At 47.9% G+C, this 19,696-nt stretch overlaps 1 protein-coding gene across 1 annotated transcript in view; it reads left to right on the top strand.

Annotated features, from left to right (window-relative positions):
- Positions 1-13,127, top strand: part of LOC120940507 (voltage-gated hydrogen channel 1-like) — an 80,861-nt gene extending 67,734 nt beyond the window's left edge. The window contains exon 4 of the mRNA XM_040353454.1: positions 12,891-13,127. Within this exon, the coding sequence (XP_040209388.1) occupies positions 12,891-13,127 (237 nt within the window). The remainder of the gene's footprint in view (positions 1-12,890) is intronic.
- The last annotated feature ends 6,569 nt before the right edge of the window (positions 13,128-19,696 follow it).

The raw sequence follows: 19,696 nt of genomic DNA, 5'->3' as shown, positions 1-19,696 counted from the left end.
GTTTTGCATTTAGCCTTTGGTAGTCGACACAGAACCGTGTCGTGCCGTCCTTCTTTGGTACCAGCACTACCGGCGATGCCCAGGGGCTATCGGAAGGTTCGAAAACCCCTAGCTGCAACATCTCATCAATCTCAGTCTTCATATGCGTCCTGACTGCTTCAGGGACACAATATGGGGTTTGCCGCATAGGTAGCTGTCCCGGGGTCTCGACTCGGTGAGTGGCCAGCGGAGTGTACCCATGTAAATTGGAAAAGGTAGCCCTTTTAGCTACAATCAGCTCTTGTACCTGGGCACGCTCCTGAGGGCTTAGCCACTCCCCCAGCTGAACCCCCTTGGAGGGCTCCGTCTGTCCCTCCTGTTCTAAGAGGTCAGGTAGTGGCAGATTCTCCTGATCCTCCGAGGCGGAAGCGCATATGGCGGCCACGTCCTCTATCCTCTCATGGTAAGGTTTGAGCATATTCACATGGAGCATGCGTCTCTCCCCTACCCCTGAGCAGGGGCCAATCACATAGGTGGTGTCACATCTCTGTTCCACCACCTGGTATGGGCTTAGCCAGATGGCCTGCAGCTTGTCTGTGCGGACCGGTTTTAAAATCAAAACCTTTTGTCCCACCTGAAAGCTGCGGTCTCTGGCTCCCCTATCGTACCAGCGGCGCTGACGTTGTTGGGCCGCCCGGAGGTTGGTGCGCACAGCCTGGGTTAGCGCCTCCAGACGGTCCCTGAACTCCAGTACGTAGGATACAATAGGGGTTCCGTCTGGGCTACTCTCCCCCTCCCAATGCTCTCTAATTAGGTCTAGTGGCCCTCGCACCCTTCTCCCAAACAGTAATTCAAAAGGGGAAAACCCTGTTGACTCTTGGGTTAACTCTCTATAAGCGAAGAGCAGATGGGGTAGAAAGCGCTCCCAGTCTTTATGAGCCTCTCCAAATGTACGGAGCATCTGCTTCAGCGTGCCATTAAACCTTTCGCATAGACCATTGGACTGGGGGTGGTACGCCAAATTTACTATTGGCTTAATGCCACATCTTTCATAGTTGTTGGGTTACCTCGGCGGTGAACTGGGTGCCCCTATCGGATATGATTTCTTGGGGAAACCCCACCCTGGAAAATATTTTCATTAAGGCTTCTGCCACAGTTTCGGCATGAATGTTGGTGAGGGCTATAGCCTCGGGGTACCGGGTGGCATAGTCCACTACAGTTAAAATATATCTTTTCCCGGAGGGACTGGGTTTTGGTAAGGGCCCCACTATATCTACGGCCACCCTACTGAAGGGTTCTTCAATAATGGGAAGAGGACATAACTTGGCTTTGTGGCGGTCACCTCGCTTGCCTACTCGCTGGCAAATGTCACAGGAGGTGCAGTATTGCCTCACATCCTTGGAGATCCCTGGCCAGAAGAAAGCGTGGGTCAACCTGTATCGGGTACGTGTCATCCCCAGATGCCTAGACAGGGGAATGTCATGGGCAATCCGAAGCAGTTCTTGCCTATACTTCTGGGGAACCACTAACTGTTTAGTCGTTACTGTGGCCGACCCTCCCACTCCTCTTTCAGCAATGCGGTAAAGTAGCCCTTTCTCCCAGGTGTACCGCTCCCCCTCTAGCCCAGCCTGATCATCGTGTACCCTGTCCCTGTATACCTGTAGCGTGGGGTCTGACCTCACCTCGGCCTCAAACTTAGTTGGGGTATCCCAGGACATACGTGTCGTGTGGGGGTCATGGTCTCTTACCGGAGCCTCAGAGTGTGTCGGTGAGACTGTGGTGCGAGCCTGTTGCCGTGTGGTCACTGGATGGGCTTCCTGGTATAGAGCATGGGGTACAAAAGCAGAGGTCATCTGGCCCAAGTCATTTCCTAGCACAACATCTGCTGGTAAATTTTGCATGAGGCCCACTTCTACCACCCCCCCTCCCACACCCCAATCCAAATGTACTTTGGCAGTGGGTAGTCGGTACACTGCTCCCCCTGCCACTCGTACTGCCACGGATCCGCCAGTGTGTGCCGAGTCAGGGACCAAATGGGGTGCTATCAAGGTTAAAGTAGCTCCTGAATCCCGAAGCCCCTGGACTTCTTTCCCCTCCAAGGTCACTAGCTGTCGATGATGCTGCCGGTTATCCGTGGCTCGGACTGTCATCACCTCATGCAAGATTCCCAGGGGTTCTTCCGCTGGAATGCTCAACATCTCTTGAGCGGCCGGCTCCCGTTGATAATGATGGGCAGCAGCCCTTGGTGCCGGGTTCGGTCGGCCTTGGTTCCAGGCGGGTCTGCCCCGGTTTTGGGTGCACTCGCGTGCCATATGTCCCCACTGTTTGCAGGTGTGGCATTGGATGTTGGCACGTCCGTTATATCTGGAGGGTGGTGGTAAAGTCCCTTGGGATTGACGAAAAGGGGAGGCTGTGAGAGCGGGGGGTGGTAGAGTACTGGGTGGTCCCGCGGGTCGAGGATAACTCTTGGTTAGGGGCCCATGATGTCTCCTCGCATCAAAATGCTGATCCGCTAATCGAGCCGCTTCGGTTAGGGTGAGAGGTTTCCTGTCTCGCACCCATTATTGTGCCTCTGGGGACAAACCGTTGAAGAATTGCTCCAAGAGCATTAACTGTCGCAATTCTTCCATAGTAGTGGCTTGGCTGGCTTGTATCCACCCTTGGGAAGCTTGGTCCAGCTTGTGTGCCCATTCAGCATGTGAATCCTTCTCTGGTTTGCGCAGTTTTCTAAACTTGTGCCGGTATGCCTCTGGAGTAATGGCGTATCTCTCTAATATCGCTCGCTTCACTTTATCATAATCCTTGCTGTCCTCACTGGGTACAGCGCGATATGCTTCTGCTGCCCGACCTGCCAGCTTACCTGCTAGCAATGGGACCCATACCGTCCGTTCCAAGTCATGTAAATCACACAGTCTCTCAAAATCCTGTAAATACCCATCAATCTCATCCTTCTCCTCGCAAAACATTTGGAAGGCATGATAGGGAATTTTGGGTTTTACCTGGTTGTAGAGTGACCCAGTAGTGGATTCTGCTCGAGACTGTGTATGCTGCGGACTGTGTGCCATCACGTATTCCTGCACATTCGCCATTACCATGTGCAGCATGGCTTCTGATATAGGCTGTGGCAAAAATTCCAGCCTGGTCCTCATTTCTCTCTGGTAGAGGGTTTCTTCCATGGCTGCTGGTGGTGTAGCGCTGCAAGCTCTGTCTCCCTCCATCAGCTCGGCAGTTAGTACAGCTTTGGATTTGTTGCTGGCTACCTTACCCCTGGCTTCTAGCAGTTCCTTTAATGTCTGCCACTTTAGCGTAGAATAATCTGTCTCCATTCACTTCGGTAGTTCACATTGCACGAATTGCGCTTATCGGCTGTAAGGTCGGATCCCGTCGCTTGCCACCAATTGTAGCGGAGTACAATATTAAAATCCACTATGTCCGCTGGTAACCAGGGTGAATCCACAGTCAGCGCTGAAAAGTAAGGCAATGTCCCAAATCTCCCCCAGTAACCCGGATGAAACACAGCTCTGGGAGTCAACTGACTTTTTATTCACAGGCTTCCATATTTATATAATTCCCCATGCAAGGGGTTTCAAAACAGCCAAACAGATTTAGCAGGGGTAATACAGTGAGGACCACATGGGGAACTTAACAGTTTGGATAATTCTCCCATCAGGCATTGCTGCACGAGGGAACAGTCGGTTGATAGCTGGGGTCTGGGGTTATGTGTTGTGAGAGTTCGGTTTAAAACTGCCGAACACCGATTGGGCAACATAAAACAAAGTACTTGAATGCTAGTGGCTTACGGCTGCTAGCATACGAATTACTATGCCCACATAAGACCCAGCAGAATACATAGCATATAATACAGACAACCCTTTGACATGTAACGTCCAGTGTTCCAGAAGTGGCTAGGTTTGCCACAATACCCACATGTGTGATGGCACAGGAGTATGGATGATACTCTCATGTTTGGTGTTGCAAAAGTGTGAATAATTCCCTCATGTATGGGGGTAGGCATATGGATGCTGCCCTCATTTGTTATGGTACCGAATTGGGGAGGATACCCTCAAGTGTGATGGTGTGAAATTGTGGATGATCCCCTCACTTGTGAAGTCCCTCATGTATGAAATGGCATGCTCCCTGCTGAAATACTGCTTTCTGGCAGAATATCCAAAACTTTAAGGCCCCATGCACACGAGACGCTGGTAAACTCAAGTTCAGAGGCATTTGGGCATTTTTTTCAACTGCCCCTGAACACATTTAATGTTATCCTATGTGTCCATGCACACATTCACGTTTTTTTTGGGCATTTTAAAGCAGTTGGGTTTAGGCTCGTTTTTTCAGAAGCAACATTTTGGGTTTAGACGCAAAAGTTTTCGCGTTTCAGATGCAAAACGCCGCTAAACGTGGCAAAACGCGGTACTAGCGTTTTGCCACGATTTTGTTTATAGGCGTTTTTAAAGGTGACCTATTTTTTTACATTAGAAATCTCAAAAATGATGGCAAATGATGAAAAACCATAAAAAAACATAAGAATGTAATTGCTTGCATTGCATTGTGAATAATCCACAACTTGTGGCAGGTGACGTGGCCAGGTGACGTGGACAATCCACAACTTGTGGCATGTGACATGGCCAGGTGACGTGGTAAGTGGACAATCCACAACTTGTGGTAGGTGACGTGGCCAGGTGATGTGGCAGGTGACGTGGCCAGGTCACATGGCCAGTGGACAATCCACAACTTGTGGCAGGTAACATGTCCAGGTGACGTGGCAAGTGGACAATCCACAACTTGTGGCAGGTGATGTGGCCAGGTGACATGGCCTGGTGACGTGGCAAGTGGACAATCCATAACTTGTGGCAGGTGACGTGGCAAGTGACGTGCCAGGTGATGTGGCAAGTAAACAATCCACAACTTGTGGCAGGTGACGTGCCAGGTGATGTGAACAGGTGATGTGGCAGGTGACGTGGCAATTGGACAATCCGCATCTTGTGGCAGGTGACGTGGCAAGTGGACAATCCACAACTTGTGGCAGGTGACATGGCCAGGTGATTTGGCAAGTGGATAATCCACAACTTGTGGCAGGTGACGTGGCAAGTGGACAATCCACAACTTGTGGCAGGTGTCGTGGTCAGGTGACATGGCAAGTGGACAATTCACAACTTGTGGCAGGTGACGTGGCAGGTGACGTGGCCGTGGACAATCCACAACTTGTGGCCGGTGATGTGGCAGGTGATGTGGCCAGGTGATGTGGCAAGTGGACAATCCACAGCTTGTGGCAGGTGACGTGGCCAGGTGACATGGCAGGTGACGTGGCCAGTGGACAATACACAACTTGTGGCAGGTGACGTGGCCAGGTGATTTGGCAAGTGCATAATCCACTTGTGGCAGGTGACGTGGCAAGTGGACAATCCACAACTTGTGGCAGGTGACATGGCCAGTGGACAATCCACAACTTGTGGCAGGTGGCGTGGCCAGGTGACATGGCAGATGACATGGCAAGTGGACAATACACAACTTGAGGCAGGTGACGTGGCAAGTGGACAATCCACAACTTGTGGCCAGGTGATGTGGCAGGTGACGTGGCCAGGTCATGTGGCCAGTGGACAATCCACAACTTGTGGCAGGTGACGTGGCCAGTGGACAATCCACAACTTGTGGCAGGTGACGTGGCCAGGTGACGTGGTAGGTGACATGGCAAGTGGACAATCCACAACTTGTGGCAGGTGACGTGGCCAGGTGATTTGGCAAGTGCATAATCCACTTGTGGCAGGTGACGTGGCAAGTGGACAATCCACAACTTGTGGCAGGTGTCGTGGTCAGGTTGACGTGGCAAGTGGACAATCCACAACTTGTGGCCAGTTGACGTGGCAGGTGACGTGGCCAGTGGACAATCCACAACTTGTGCCAGGTGACATGGCCAGGTGACATGGCAAGTGGACAATCCACAACTTGTGGCAGGTGGCGTGGCCAGGTGATATGGCAGATGATGTGGCAAGTGGACAATTCACAACTTGAGGCAGGTGACGTGGCAAGTGACACGCTAAATACACGTACACTGCTGCTCTCTCAGCTGCTCTGGTCTCACAAAATGGCTGAAATGGTTAAATAATACTGTTTTTTGAGCTTAGGGAGGATCTTATGATGTTTCTTAACCAAACCAGGTGATGTGGCAGGTGACGTGGCCAGGTGACGTGGCCAGGTGACGTGGCAGGTGACGTGGCCAGGTGACATGGCAAGTGGACAATCCACAACTTGTGGCAGGTGACGTGGCCATTGGACAATCCACAACTTGTGGCAGGTGGCGTGGCCAGGTGACATGGCAGATGACGTGGCAAGTGGACAATACACAACTTGAGGCAGGTGATGTGGCAAGTGGACAATCCACAACTTGTGGTAGGTGACGTGGCCAGGTGATGTGGCAGGTCACGTGGCCAGTGGACAATCCACAACTTGTGGCAGGTGACGTGGCAGGTGATGTGGCCAGGTGACGTGGCCAGTGGACAATCCACAACTTGTGGCAGGTGACGTGGCCAGGTGATTTGGCAAGTGCATAATCCACTTCTGGCAGGTGACGTGGCAAGTGGACAATCCACAACTTGTGGCAGGTGTCGTGGTCAGGTGACGTGGCAAGTGGACAATCCACAACTTGTGGCAGGTGACGTGGCCAGTTGACATGGCAGGTGACATGGCCAGTGGACAATCCACAACTTGAGGCAGGTGACGTGTCCAGTGGACAATCCACAACTTGTGGCAGGTGACGTGGCCAGGTGATGTGGCAGGTGACGTGGCCAGGTGACATGGCAAGTGGACAATCCACAACTTGTGGCAGGTGACGTGGCCAGGTGACTTGGCCAGTGGACAATACACAAATTGTGGCAGGTGACGTGGCAAGTGGACAATTCACAACTTGAGGCAGGTGACGTGGCAAGTGACACGCTAAATACACGTAGACTGCTGCTCTGGTCTCACAAAATGGCTGAAATGGTTAAATAATACTGTTTTTTGAGCTTAGGGAGGATCTTATGATGTTTCTTAACCAAACGCTTATAAACGCAAACGCGGTAAAACGCAGCGAAATTCGCGGCAAAAACGGGCGTTTTAAACGCCGTTTTTTGCGTTTGAAGACTTGTGTTTAGATGAGTTTGCATTTGCGTCTCGTGTGCATGGGGCCTAAAGTGTTACTAAACCCAGGACTCTTCATTCGCTGTATACGGTCTCCCACAGTACACAGAACATGGAAATGCAATTATGTAAATAAATATAAACCTTTTCTCATCAGCATTATATAGCAGTCTTGTGACTTATAACAGTGTCTGGTTAAAGCTTGTAGGATGAATTTTCATTATACTCTGTCGCATGAAGCTTCAGGACCCCTGACCCTCTGTCTTGCCAGTGCTGATCACATGTACCCTCCCCAAAAATCTCTCTAGCAATACACACCAAACTGAGCATTAGTAGAGTGACTCCAGAGGCTCGGTCTTATCAGGAGATACGTTTTGTGCGCACCGGTGTATCCCCTGAGGTGCGTGCGCACGAATCGTGTTGGGTTGGGCCTACCAGGTACCTGCTTCCACTTCCGTGTAAGGTAGCAATGGTGACCTATGTTATTTACAGTCCCTCTCCGCCTCCCCCCGCTGCCTTCTGGAAGACACACAGATCCCAGAAGACAGCAGAACCATTCCGAAAGGCTTCACTTACTGTTTTCCTTTGTAAGGATGCCTGCACCTGAAGCTGATGGACAGATCGGCTAGGGGTGCCAACATCGTGGGATACCTGGACATGTAAGTGTCCCTTTATATTAAGTCAGCAGCAACAGTATTTATAGCTGCTGACTTTTTTTTTTTAATACAGGCTGGAACTCCGGTGTGTTTGTGTGTGTTGTTTTTATCTCTGGTGAGTGCATAGTGGAACAGAACTCAAGCATTCATTGGAGTTTTTACACATGGTGGACACTATTTCACTACAACATCATTTATCCAGGTTATGACATATGCTTATTTAGCTTGACTTGTTATGTTAAAGACTTTGGGCCATATTCTCAGAAGAGTTACGACGGAGTATCTCAGGAAACTCCGTCGTATCTCTGTTTTTTGACCCGCGTATCTATGCGAGTGATTCCTAGAATCATTTTCGCATTGATACGCTGAAGATCCGACAGGTGTAAGTCACTTACACTGTCGGATCTTAAATGTAATTCGCCGCTAGGTGGCGTTTACGTTCAGGTCTCATTTGTTTATGCAAATGAGCCTGATACGCCGATTCCCGAACGAAATCGTGTTGCGTAACTGTCGCTTACGTCGTTTGCGTAAGGTTACCCCTGCTATATGAGGGGTAACCTTACGGCAGTCCGACGTATGCCATGTTAAGTATGGCGTCAGGGTCCGCGTCGTCTTTTGCCGTCGGGTACGTCGTTTTCGTAAGTCGTTCTTGAATACGACTTTACGTCAATGATGCACACATCGGCGTCATTGACGTTTTCCGTCGAGAACTGGAGCATGCGCACTGGGCTATTTTTAGCCCGGCGCATGCGCAGTTCGATCGGTACGGGGGCGTGCTTAATTTAAATATAAGCCGCCCCCTTTGAATTACGCGGGGATACGCCGGGCCTTTTACACTACGCCGCCGCAAACTACGGAGCAAGTGCTTGAGGAATACGGCACTTGCTCCAGTAAGTTGCGGCGGCGTAGTGTAAATAGCTTACGTGATGCCGCCGCAGATTCTTGGAGAATCTGGCCCTTTCTATCACTCATCCAACTGACTTCCTGAGTGGAACATACCCCAGCATTTTGGCTGAATTGACAATTTATTATACCTAAAACCTCATTAAAAAAAATAATGTACTTTATATTATGTGAGAGGGTTCATGTTTTTTTTCCCTCTAGGTCTGAAGTTCACCTCCTTAAAGGGGTTTTCCACCCTTTTTTTAAGTTTATTAAAAGTCAGCAGCTACAAAAAGTGTAGCTGCTGGCTTTTAATAAACTGACACTTACCTGCTCCACGGCTCCAGCGACGCGCCGGCCGGGGCTTCGCTCCTCGCCCCCCCTCGCCGGCCGGCGTCTTCATGCCTAGTGTGGGCACCCGGCAGTGACAGCTTTCGGCTTCACGGCCGGGCACCCACTGCGCATGCGCGAGCGGCAGTGCGCATGCGCGAGCGGCGCGTCGCCGTCCGATTGGACAGGCGCTCGCCCAGGGCCAGATTAAGAACATCATGGGCCTGGTGCTGAGGATTTTGGTGGGGCCTTTTAGGCTGCATTCACACCTCCGCGACAAGTAACGCCGCGTACGCGGAGTATTTTGCCGCGAATAGTGTAACTTTTTTTTTACAAATCCTTCCTATTGCTTTGTATGGCCGAACGCCAATGCCGCCTGAAAAAAAGGGTCCGGGACTTTTTTTCATGCCGCAGGTGTACGGTGTCTGAGATGTGAACCATCTCATAGACAGCAATGGGAATTCTCCCCTCCAGCAGCACGAGCGGCCGGCGTCAGGGGGGTTTTGTCGCAGAGGTGTGAATGGGGTGTAATAAATAATAAATAAATGCGTGGGAATGACATGAACGCAGCCCAGCCAAGGCAAGTGACCAAAGGCACAGAACCCAGAAGGAAGACCGGGTGAAGATGGAAGTGTCCAGGCCCCGCCTGATTCATCGCAGCACTGGAGGGCTCAGTCTGAAAATTGAAGTGTACACTAATGTGCTAATATGCTGTGCATACTTGTACGTTGTGGCATAACCTACCCCAGGGCCTCTAAAAAGTAGTAATGTCAGGAAAGTTTACTACCGCTTTATTATCACAGGATCCCAGGAGCCTCTCATGGGGCCCCCTACTGACCCGGTGGACGGTGGCCCTTGGGCAGTGCCTAAGTGCACAGTTGCCAACATTTAAAAAATATTTTCAGGGCCGCTTTTTTATATAAGTGCTATATTTAGAGTAGCTGAGATCCCCGATGTTCCTCTATACATCATAGTAGTAATCACAAAATTAAATGGGTACTAATAATGGGGCAGAACAAATATGAGAACTGAGATTTCCTTTAGTTGAACTAACAAAAGTGTGTCCATTCTAGAGCTGGTAACATTGAGGATATTCAGTATAATTTTAAAGAACTGTTTTTGTGGGTAAGCGACATAGGGGAGGAGTATGGACAGTATATAAGTGGGAAGTATGTGCAGGTGAGGGAGAGGAATGTGGAGGGTCTAACAGTGGGCACTATGTACAGGAGAGGAGTACAAAGGGTACGGAAAAAAGCACTATGTACAGGAGAGGAGTGTGAAGGGTATGACAATGGGCAGTATGTACAGGAAGAGTGAGGGGGTATGACAGAGGGTAGTACGTACCAGAGAGAAGTGTGGAGGGTATGATGGGGCAGTATGTACAGGAGAGGAGTGTGGAGGGTATGACAGTGGGCAGTATGTACAGGAGAGGAATGTAGACGGTATGATAGTGGGCACTATGTATAGGAGAGGAGTGTGGAGGGTATGACAGTGAACACTATGTATAGGAGAGGAGTGTGGAGGGTATGACAGTGGGCACTATGTATAGGAGAGGAGTGTGGAGGGTATGACAGTGAGCAGTATGTACAGGAGAGGAGTGTGGAGGGTGCGACAGTGAGCACTAAGTACAGGAGAGAAGTGTATGACAGCAGGCACCATGTACAGGAGAGGAGTGTGAAGGGTATGACAGTGGGCGCTATGTATAGGAGAGGAGTGTGGAGGGTATGACAGTGGGCACTATGTACAGGAGAGGAGTGTGTAGGGTATGACAGTGGGTACTATGTATAGGAGAGAAGTGTGGAGAGTATGACAGTGGGCACTATGTACAGGAGAGGAGTGTGGAGAGTATGACAGTGAGCACTATGTACAGGAGTGGAAGGATATTTAGGGACTGAGTAGTGGTTAAGCGGGTCATACATGGATTGAAATTACGCCAATTATGCAGAGACCAGCCATAGTCAATCTATGTATGGGCTAGCTGGTTTTACACAAGTCAATCTATTAATCAACTTGAGTACAACCAGCCTGTTTTTTTTTTTTTTCTTAACTAGACCTCCTCTGTAACTCTAAACATGTAACCTAAAAAAATGTAAAGCATCGCTTAGGATACCAAAAAAAATTGTGCTAACTTAACTAACTAACTGTTTTTTTTATGAATGAAACATTTTTTTCCAAAAAAACATGTTTGAAAAATTGCTGCGCAAATACCGTGCTAGAGCTGCACAATTAATCGTTAAAAAAATTGTGATCTCGATTCAACCCCCCTGACGATCTTCAATGCAGAGTTTGCTGATTCTTTCATATAACAAGTGGAGAGACTTTCAGCTGTCAAAAGAAAATATCTGGGCAGTCTGCCAAGTTTTTAACAGGAAACATTGTAACTAACACTTCCTTCTTAGATCAAAGGGATACACTTCTGTGTGTAAAGAAAAAATCTGGGCAGTCTGCCAAGTTTGTAAACAAAATGAAACATTGTAACTAACTAACATTGTAACTAAATTTAACCACTTAAAGTCCAACACTTGTTTCTTAAGTTAGAAAGCAATATTATTTGCTAGAAAATTACTTGGAACTGCCAAACATTATATATATTTTAGCAGAGACTCTAGGGAATACAATGGCTATTGCTGCAATATTTTATGTCACACTGCATTTGCCCACTTCAATGAATAATAAAAACCATAAAAACAAAACAGTGAAGTTAGCCCATTTTTTATTTATTTTTTGTTTTAATGTGAAAGATGATGTTACGCCGCAACAATCGTGAGAGAATCGTGATCTATCTTCTAAGCAAAAAAATTGCAATTCTCATTTTAGCCAGAATCGTGCAACTCTATACCGTGCAACATAAAAAGTGCAAAGACCACCATAGAGTAATTTTCTAGCAAAAAACAAATGATGATTTTTACATGTAGTAGAGAAGTGTCAGAATTGGCCTGGGTGGCGAGGGGTTAATTACCATGAGTAATATACAAATAATTATTATAAGCACTGTGATCCTATCAGTCTGCTGTAGTGTGTCAGCTTGTATTTATATTGGCCGCTCTGAATGTAGCTTCTGACAGGCTGTGCAAGCAGGCCCGTATCTCCGGAACCATAAATGATAGCCGTCCCATATTTTAACCAGTTGTGGGGTAGCTCTTCCCATGCCTACCCCCAAATGTGGAGTTTCTGTGACCTCTGGTCATCGAGCTACAACCCCCCAAATTCGATCTTAGAAAAAAAAAAATCTTAAAAAAAAATATATATATATTTTTTTTTTTTTTTTTTGGGCAAATGGGCCTATCTTGAGAAAGGGGCCTGGAGCTGCAGCTCCATCAGCCCCATTGTTAATCCGGCCCTGCGCTCGCCTACAGGGAGGGGCTGTGAAAAGGCGATTAAGCTAATCGCCTTTCCAGCCCCTCGGCGGAAGGAGGAAGTCCCCTTCTCCTGAAGCCCCCACCCCCCCCCAAAAAAAATTACATGCCAAATGTGGCATGTAAGGGGGCGAGGAGTGGGTTAAGAGGAAGTTCCATTTTTAGGTGGAACTCCTCTTTAACTTATAAATGTAGTAGTGTTGCCACTCTAAATGTGTGTTCCTGTGCCAAAATATGTGCCACCATCCTGTTTATTGGTTAGAACGTTTATTACTGGAAGGTTCAGTTGTTCTGTAAATCCATCTACAGCTTTCAGAACATTGCACTGATTTATTTCATCCTGTTACCACATACCCTTTTATTTTTGATTATACATTAATGTTTGGGATTTTTTGATAATGTGCAAAATAATGACGTAACCTATTGGTCACCATAGGTTATAGTACATCTAGTTAATTGAAGCTAGTAATCATTCCTTCAATTATGATAACACTTTGATATGTAAAACATGTAACCTGCTGAGTGTCCAGTTAACAATTGTGTTGCTATTATTTTTTTCTTCTAGATCTTTCACTATTTTAGCATGACAATTATGTCATTGTTCATAGTTGAACTGGCGTTTAAACTATTGGCATTCCAGCTGGTCCTTTTCTCGAAATGGTATGAACTATTGGATATGGTTGTGGTGGGTTTAACGTTTGCGCTGGATATAATACATTTAACGAAAGAACCAACGCATGAAGCTCAGCTGCTAATATTATTCCGGCTATGGAATGTGGCAAGGATTGTCAATGGTAAATAGATAACATTTAAAAAAAAAAATGTAATGTATTGTGTATAAAGTGAACCCTTACCTTGTTTAACCACTTGCCGACCGCCGAACGCTAATGTACGTCGGCAGAATGGCACGGGCAAGTATGTCCCTTTAAATTTTCCGCTCAGCGCGTGCACGCCCACCGCGTTCCTCGCGAGTGCGGCCGCCGGTCCCGGGAACTCGATGTTCCCGGGCGGCCCGCGATTGCGGTCAGCAAAAGCAGAACAGGGGAATGCTTTTGTAAATAAGGCATTCCCCTATTTTGCCTAGTGACACTGTCACTGATGACCATTCCCCGTGATCGGGAACGGTCATCAGTGATGTGTCACATGTAGCCACACCCCCTAACAGTCACTCCCTAGGAAACACTTAACCCTTGTAACGCCACCAATTGGTTAACCCCTTCACTGCCAGTGTAATTTTTACGTTAATCAGTGCATTTTTATAGCACTGATCGCTGTAAAAATGACAATGGTGTCAAAAGTGTCCGATGTCTACACCATAATGTCACGGTCACGATAAAAATCGATGAGCGCCGCCATAACTAGTAAAAAAAATATATATTAATGTAGCGCCCCCTTACTGTCAGTAAGAGACGCTGTTCAAATTTAGTGGGGTGAGAGACTTATTTGCTCTCAACCAGGTTGATTTATGCTAAATTAGGCTGCTGTCAGCCCTGAATTATCCTGTGGGTCGTTCTGTGCTCCAGGGATGCAGTTCCATCTCTGGGCGTCAGGTGGTGCCAAAGGGATTCAGGCAGAGCCACTTTTCCCCAGCAGCCAATTGGAGGAGTGTTTTCCTCGCCGGGCATGCTGGGGGAGGGAATATCTGTGACAGACGCCATTTTTCGGGGTTCTTAGCGGGTTCCTGGTTCCAGGTGCGGCAACCACCTTCAGGGTGTGCGCCCATCACAGGCCCCACCACTATGGCCTACCTGGCCGGGGCCCGTGCTACGCGGAGTTCCTAACTGTGGGCACTCATGGCTCAGAGCAACTAAGTTGCCGAGGGACCCCAGTGACTTACTGGATCCCCACACTTCAAGAGGAATTGACTGAAAGGATACGCTCTATTGCTCTCAAGTATCGGACCTGTGGCAGAGGCCTTTACTAATTTACTAGAGTCAAGTCGGTGGCAGAGACTTGTTCCTTCTCAGCATTCTCGGTGACACTCTGGCTGCCAGGCCTGTGGGAGAGGCCTGTCCAGGTGCACTGCACCCACTCCGGCGGGAGTGGCGACGGGAGAAAAGAATATACTCTAGAGGCAGGACTGCTTCTGCTCGTTATCCATAGCCTGAATCTGCAAAGTTATTCTTTTCGCCAACCTATCCTGTTTACCTCAAGTTGACTGTTATTTCGTGTTGGACTGAAAATAAAGCACTTAGAAAACGTCAACCATTGGCTTAGACATTCCGTTACTGCTCTCACAGTTGCTACCATCAATTTCCCTAGACACATCAAAGGTAACTTAACTTATGCCGATCACACATCTAACCAGCGGCTCCTGAATGGGGTAGCGCTACATTAATGAAAATGCCTTAAAACAGTCCTCTATTTTGTAGAAGCTATGGCCCGGATTCACATACATCGGCGCATATTTATGCCACCGTAGTGTATGTCTTTTACGCTACGCCGGCGCATCGCGGATAGGGAAGCATGGAGTTCACAAAGCAAATGCTCCCAACTCTGCACCGGCGTAGCGTATATTTGTAGGCGTAAGGCAGTGGAAGTGGGCTGGAAGTGGGTGTGATCCATGGTAATGAAGCGTGACCCCATGCAAATGATGTGCCAAGTGCCAGGCAAGTACTTAGAATGAACTGCGCATGCGTTGTGTCGTGGCCGCATCCCAGTGCGCATGCTCACAATCACATCGAAACAACTGCCTAAGATACGTCGAATCACTGCCTACGGTGTGAACGTAACCTACACCCAGTAATATTCACGAATAACTTTACGCCGGACGTAAAACTTACGCAAACCACTTAAATCATGCGCCGTGCGCAAGTACTCGGCATATCTCCCTCATTTGCATATTTGAATATAAATCAATGGGAAAGCCACATGCGTCCAGTGTAAATATGCGCCCACTCTACGCCGGCGTAGGCAAGTTACGTCGGTCAGATGAAGTCAGTTTTTAGGCGTATCTATTGTAAGGGGTTAGCTCGGTAGCGGGGTGTGTGACCCCCTGGATGGGTTCACTACACACTGAATGTATACAGAAAGGCAGTCGAAGACGGTTGAAAACAAAGATTTTGGTTTATTCTTCCATCTTGCTGAAAACAAGTGCAAGCATCCAAACAGCATAAACAAAATCAAACATAAAATAAACCCTGGCCACTTGGGGCGTCTACCTTCACCACACAGGAACCTATCTATGGAGTCTGGCACAGCCTAGTGCTGGGCAGACACTGCTGGTCCTACAGCAGAAAACAATAGTCTCTTTTTGATTCTGTTCATACAGAAAAATCAACAGCACCTCACCTCTTCAGATGTATTTCTGCTACTGCTCTCCTTCACTCACTCTTCAAGATGGTCACTCAGACCATGAATCCCATCTGTCTTGAAGCCCCCAATTCAGACACCTAAGAGTTCTGCAATGAATTGTCGGATTACTTCATTAATAAAATTGAGGGAATCCGGGAAAGCATTCAACAAAACAATACCCCCCTCAATCCCCCCCGCAATCATTCACACAATACCCACAGAAATTCACCGCAATTAGGAAAGTTCACTCTAGAACCGATCTCCATCGATGCCACTAAAAATATCATCGGTACTTTGCGAAACAGCACAGCGCCAAATGATATCATTCCCACCAAACTGCTGAAGGAATGCGCCGACATCCTGGCACCTCCTATCACGCAGCTTATAAACCAGTCTTTCAAGGAAGGTATAGTGCCCTCCCAGTTGAAGGAGGGCATAATTCAGCCCATCTTGAAGAAACCCACCCTAGACCCCAAGGACCCACTTCATCGCCATCCCATAACAGGCCTAAATGTCCTCTTCAAGGTAATGGAGAAAGTAGTGGTACAACAGCTGCAACAGCATCTAGATACCCATAACCTACTTGATCCCTTTCAATCGGGTTTCCGCCCCGGACACGGTACGGAAACAGCATTGCTCAAAATATGGGACGACGCTCTCGAGGCCGCAGACAAAGGAGAATCTTGTCTCCTGGTTCTGCTGGACCTAAGCGCTGCCTTCGACACTGTAGACCACAAACTGTAATTGACTCGGTTAGCTGACATAGCCAAAGTCGCAGAAGGTGATTTACATTGGTTCTCCTCTTTTTAGGAAAACCGATCACAAACAGTGAAATTGGGACCTTTCACCTCTGAGAAACGCACGGTATCGTACGGAGTCCCTCAAGTATCGCCAGTGCTGTTCAACATCTATCTTCGTCCTCTTTTTGAAATCATCAGCAGCCAAAAACTGCTTTATCACTCATATGCAGACGACCCTGCATTTGTAACAAAAAGGATCACCACCTCAATCTAGAGACATGCCTCTCTTCGATAGAGAATTGGATGACAAAGAGTTATCTTAAACTCAACAGAGCGAAAACAGAACTTCTCCTGTTTCACGCCAAGCGTATGAATCAACCTGCAACAACTTGGATAACCCCGCCCATTCTGGGTAAAATCATCACCCCTAGCGCCAAAGTCAAAAGTCTCTGGGTCATCTTCGACTCCTACATGACAATGGACGCACAAATAGGGTCAGTAGTCAACGGATCTCACCATCTGCTGCGCCTACTACGCAAACTAACTCCTTTTATTCCAAAAGAAGATATAGCGGCCGTGGTGGGAGCAATTGTAAACTCCAGATTGGATTATGCAAACGCCCTTTACCTCGGACTCCCAAAGTACCAAATCGCTCGTCTGCAAGTCGTTCAAAATACGGCCGCCAGACTAGTGACTGGGAAAAAACCCTGGGAATCAATCTCACCTTCACTGAGAACCCTTCATTGGTTGCCAGTCAAAGACAGAATTGTTTTTAAAGCACTCTGTCTAACGCATAGATGTATCCATGGGAATGCCCCCCATTATCTATGCGAAAAAATAAAAGCTCACAACTCCAATCGTGTTCTGCGATCCACCAACCAAAATTTGCTCCAAATACCAAAAGCCAATTACAAGTCCAAAGGAGAAAGAAGATTTGCGGTCCAGGGTCCCAGACTATGGAACGCTTTACCAACCAGCATTCGGTTGGAGGAAAATCACTTACCGTTCAGGAGAAAGATCAAAACTCATCTCTTTTGATATCAAAGGAGACAGGAACAACCAGCGCCCAGAGGCGATTTGGTTCGCATGTGCCGCGCTATATAAGTTTTCATTCATTCATTCACTCAGAAAGCCTCAGGATGCAGCAATCAGTGGTAATCCTCTGGATTACTTATAGAGGCCTTAATTGCCTCATTCTGAACAGCTGAAGTTTTCCAACGCCCTTAAACCTTTCTGGCTACTTCTGCAGCCGACACCCGATAATAATTGGTGTATTGTCTAAACAAGGCAGAAATGTATCTCCCATCTGTGGCAACACCCACAGATTTACCTGACTTCCTGTCACATACCCCCCCTCTTGTTTCAACCCTAGGGTTGGGACACATGTTGCCAGGCAGGCATTCCCTTCCGGACAACCCATCTGCATTCCCCATTTTAGCACCGGGGCGATGCGTTACCACAAAACTAAATTCCTGGAGGGCCAGGAACCACCTATTTATTCTCCTATTGGTCTCTTTGTTCTGTGCCATTCACTTCAATGGGGCATGATCCGTCACCAGTTCAAACTGTCTACCCACGAGGTAGTACCGGAGAGAATCCAAAGCCCATTTCACCGCCAAACACTCTCTTTCTCAATGGTGGCATAATTCTCCTCATGGGCCTTCAACTTTCGGCTGAGGTACATAACAGGGTGTTCCTCCCCCTTGATAATCTGGGACAGTACAGCTCCTAATCCCACATTTGACGCACCTGTCTGAACCACAAAGTCCCGTGAAAAGTCAGGCAAATTTAAAACTGTCTGACTATATAAGGCCTGTTTTAAAGCCTGAAAAGCTGTTTCTGCTTCGGGAGTCCATTTGGTCATGACAGACTCCTTCCCTTTGGTCAAATTGGTCAGGGGAGCAGCCTGTGAGGCAAAATGGGGGATAAAGCGGCGATAATAGCACGCAATCCCCAAAAATGCACGAACCTGTTTCTTGTTGGTGGGACGTGGCCAATCCTGAATAGCCTCAACTTTGTTTATTTGGGGCTTGATTAGACCTCTTCCAATGGTATACCCCAGATACTTTGCCTCTTCTAGCCCAAGGGTACATTTTTTTTGGATTGGCTGTAAACCCGGCTTTCCAGATGGAATCCAACACAGCCTGAACTTTTGGTAAGTGTGAGTCCCAATCCTCACTGTGGATGACAACGTCATCGAGGTATGCAGCAGCATAGGCTTGATGAGGCCGAAGGGTCTTATCCATGGTGCGTTGGAATGTGGCGGGAGCATTCTGTAACCCAAAAGGCATCCTCCCATATTGCAAAGATCCGTCTGGAGTTACAAATGCTGTTTTTTCCCTGGCTGACTCCGAGAGAGGAATTTGCCAATAGCCCTTGGTCAGGTCTAACGTTGTCATGTACCGGGCGGTGCCTAGGCGATCAATCAGTTCATCTATGCGGAGCATAGGATAGGTGTCAAACTTAGTGATTTGATTCAGGCGGCGAAAGTCATTACAAAACCGCCAACTTCCATCTGGCTTGGGCACTAATAGGTAGATTCAGTAAGAGTTAGGCCGGCTTATCAGTAGATAAGCCGACCTAACTCAGAATCTACGCCAACTTATGTTTAAGTGTATGCTCAAACAGAGATACGCTTAAACATATCTAAGATACGACGGCTTGCGCCGTCCTATCTTAGATTGCAGTATTTGGGATGGCCGCTAGGTGGCGCTTCCATTGCGGTCGGCGTAGAATATGTAAATGAGTTGATACGCCGAGTCACGAAAGTACGCCCGGCGGCCGCATTACTTTTACGCCGTTTACGTAAGCCATTATCAGGCCTAAAGTTATTCCATCTATTAGATGGAATAACAATGTTAAAGTATGGCCGCCGTTCCCGCTTCGAGATTCAAAATGTTTACGTCGTTCGCTTAAGTCGTCCGCGAATATCGATTTACGTCGTTTACGTCCACGTCGAAATCAATAGGCCCGTGTGGGGGACGTAGCCGCAATGCACACTGGGAAATGTAGGCGCCCGGCGAATGCGCAGTAAAAAAAAAAAGTCAAACGTAAGGTCAAGCCTTATTAACATAAAACACGCCCCCCTTACACACATTTGAATTTGGCACCCTTACGCCCGCCCGCTTTAGGCTACGCCGCCGTAAGTTAGCAGGCAAGTACATTGTGAATCATGTACTTGCCTCGCTAACTTACGGCGGCGTAGCTTAAATTCCTTAAGCTACGCTGCCGCAAAGTTAGGCATAGGTACCTGAATCTACCTATAAGACAATGGGAGTGGACCAATCACTATTTGACTCTTCTATCACCCCCAGCTCAAGCATTTGTTTTACTTCCT

Source organism: Rana temporaria, chromosome 1, assembly GCF_905171775.1.
Source record: "Rana temporaria chromosome 1, aRanTem1.1, whole genome shotgun sequence".
Taxonomy (NCBI): domain Eukaryota; kingdom Metazoa; phylum Chordata; class Amphibia; order Anura; family Ranidae; genus Rana; species Rana temporaria.
The sequence above is the reverse complement of the archived record's forward strand: the minus strand, read 5'-3'. Positions and strand labels throughout refer to the sequence as shown.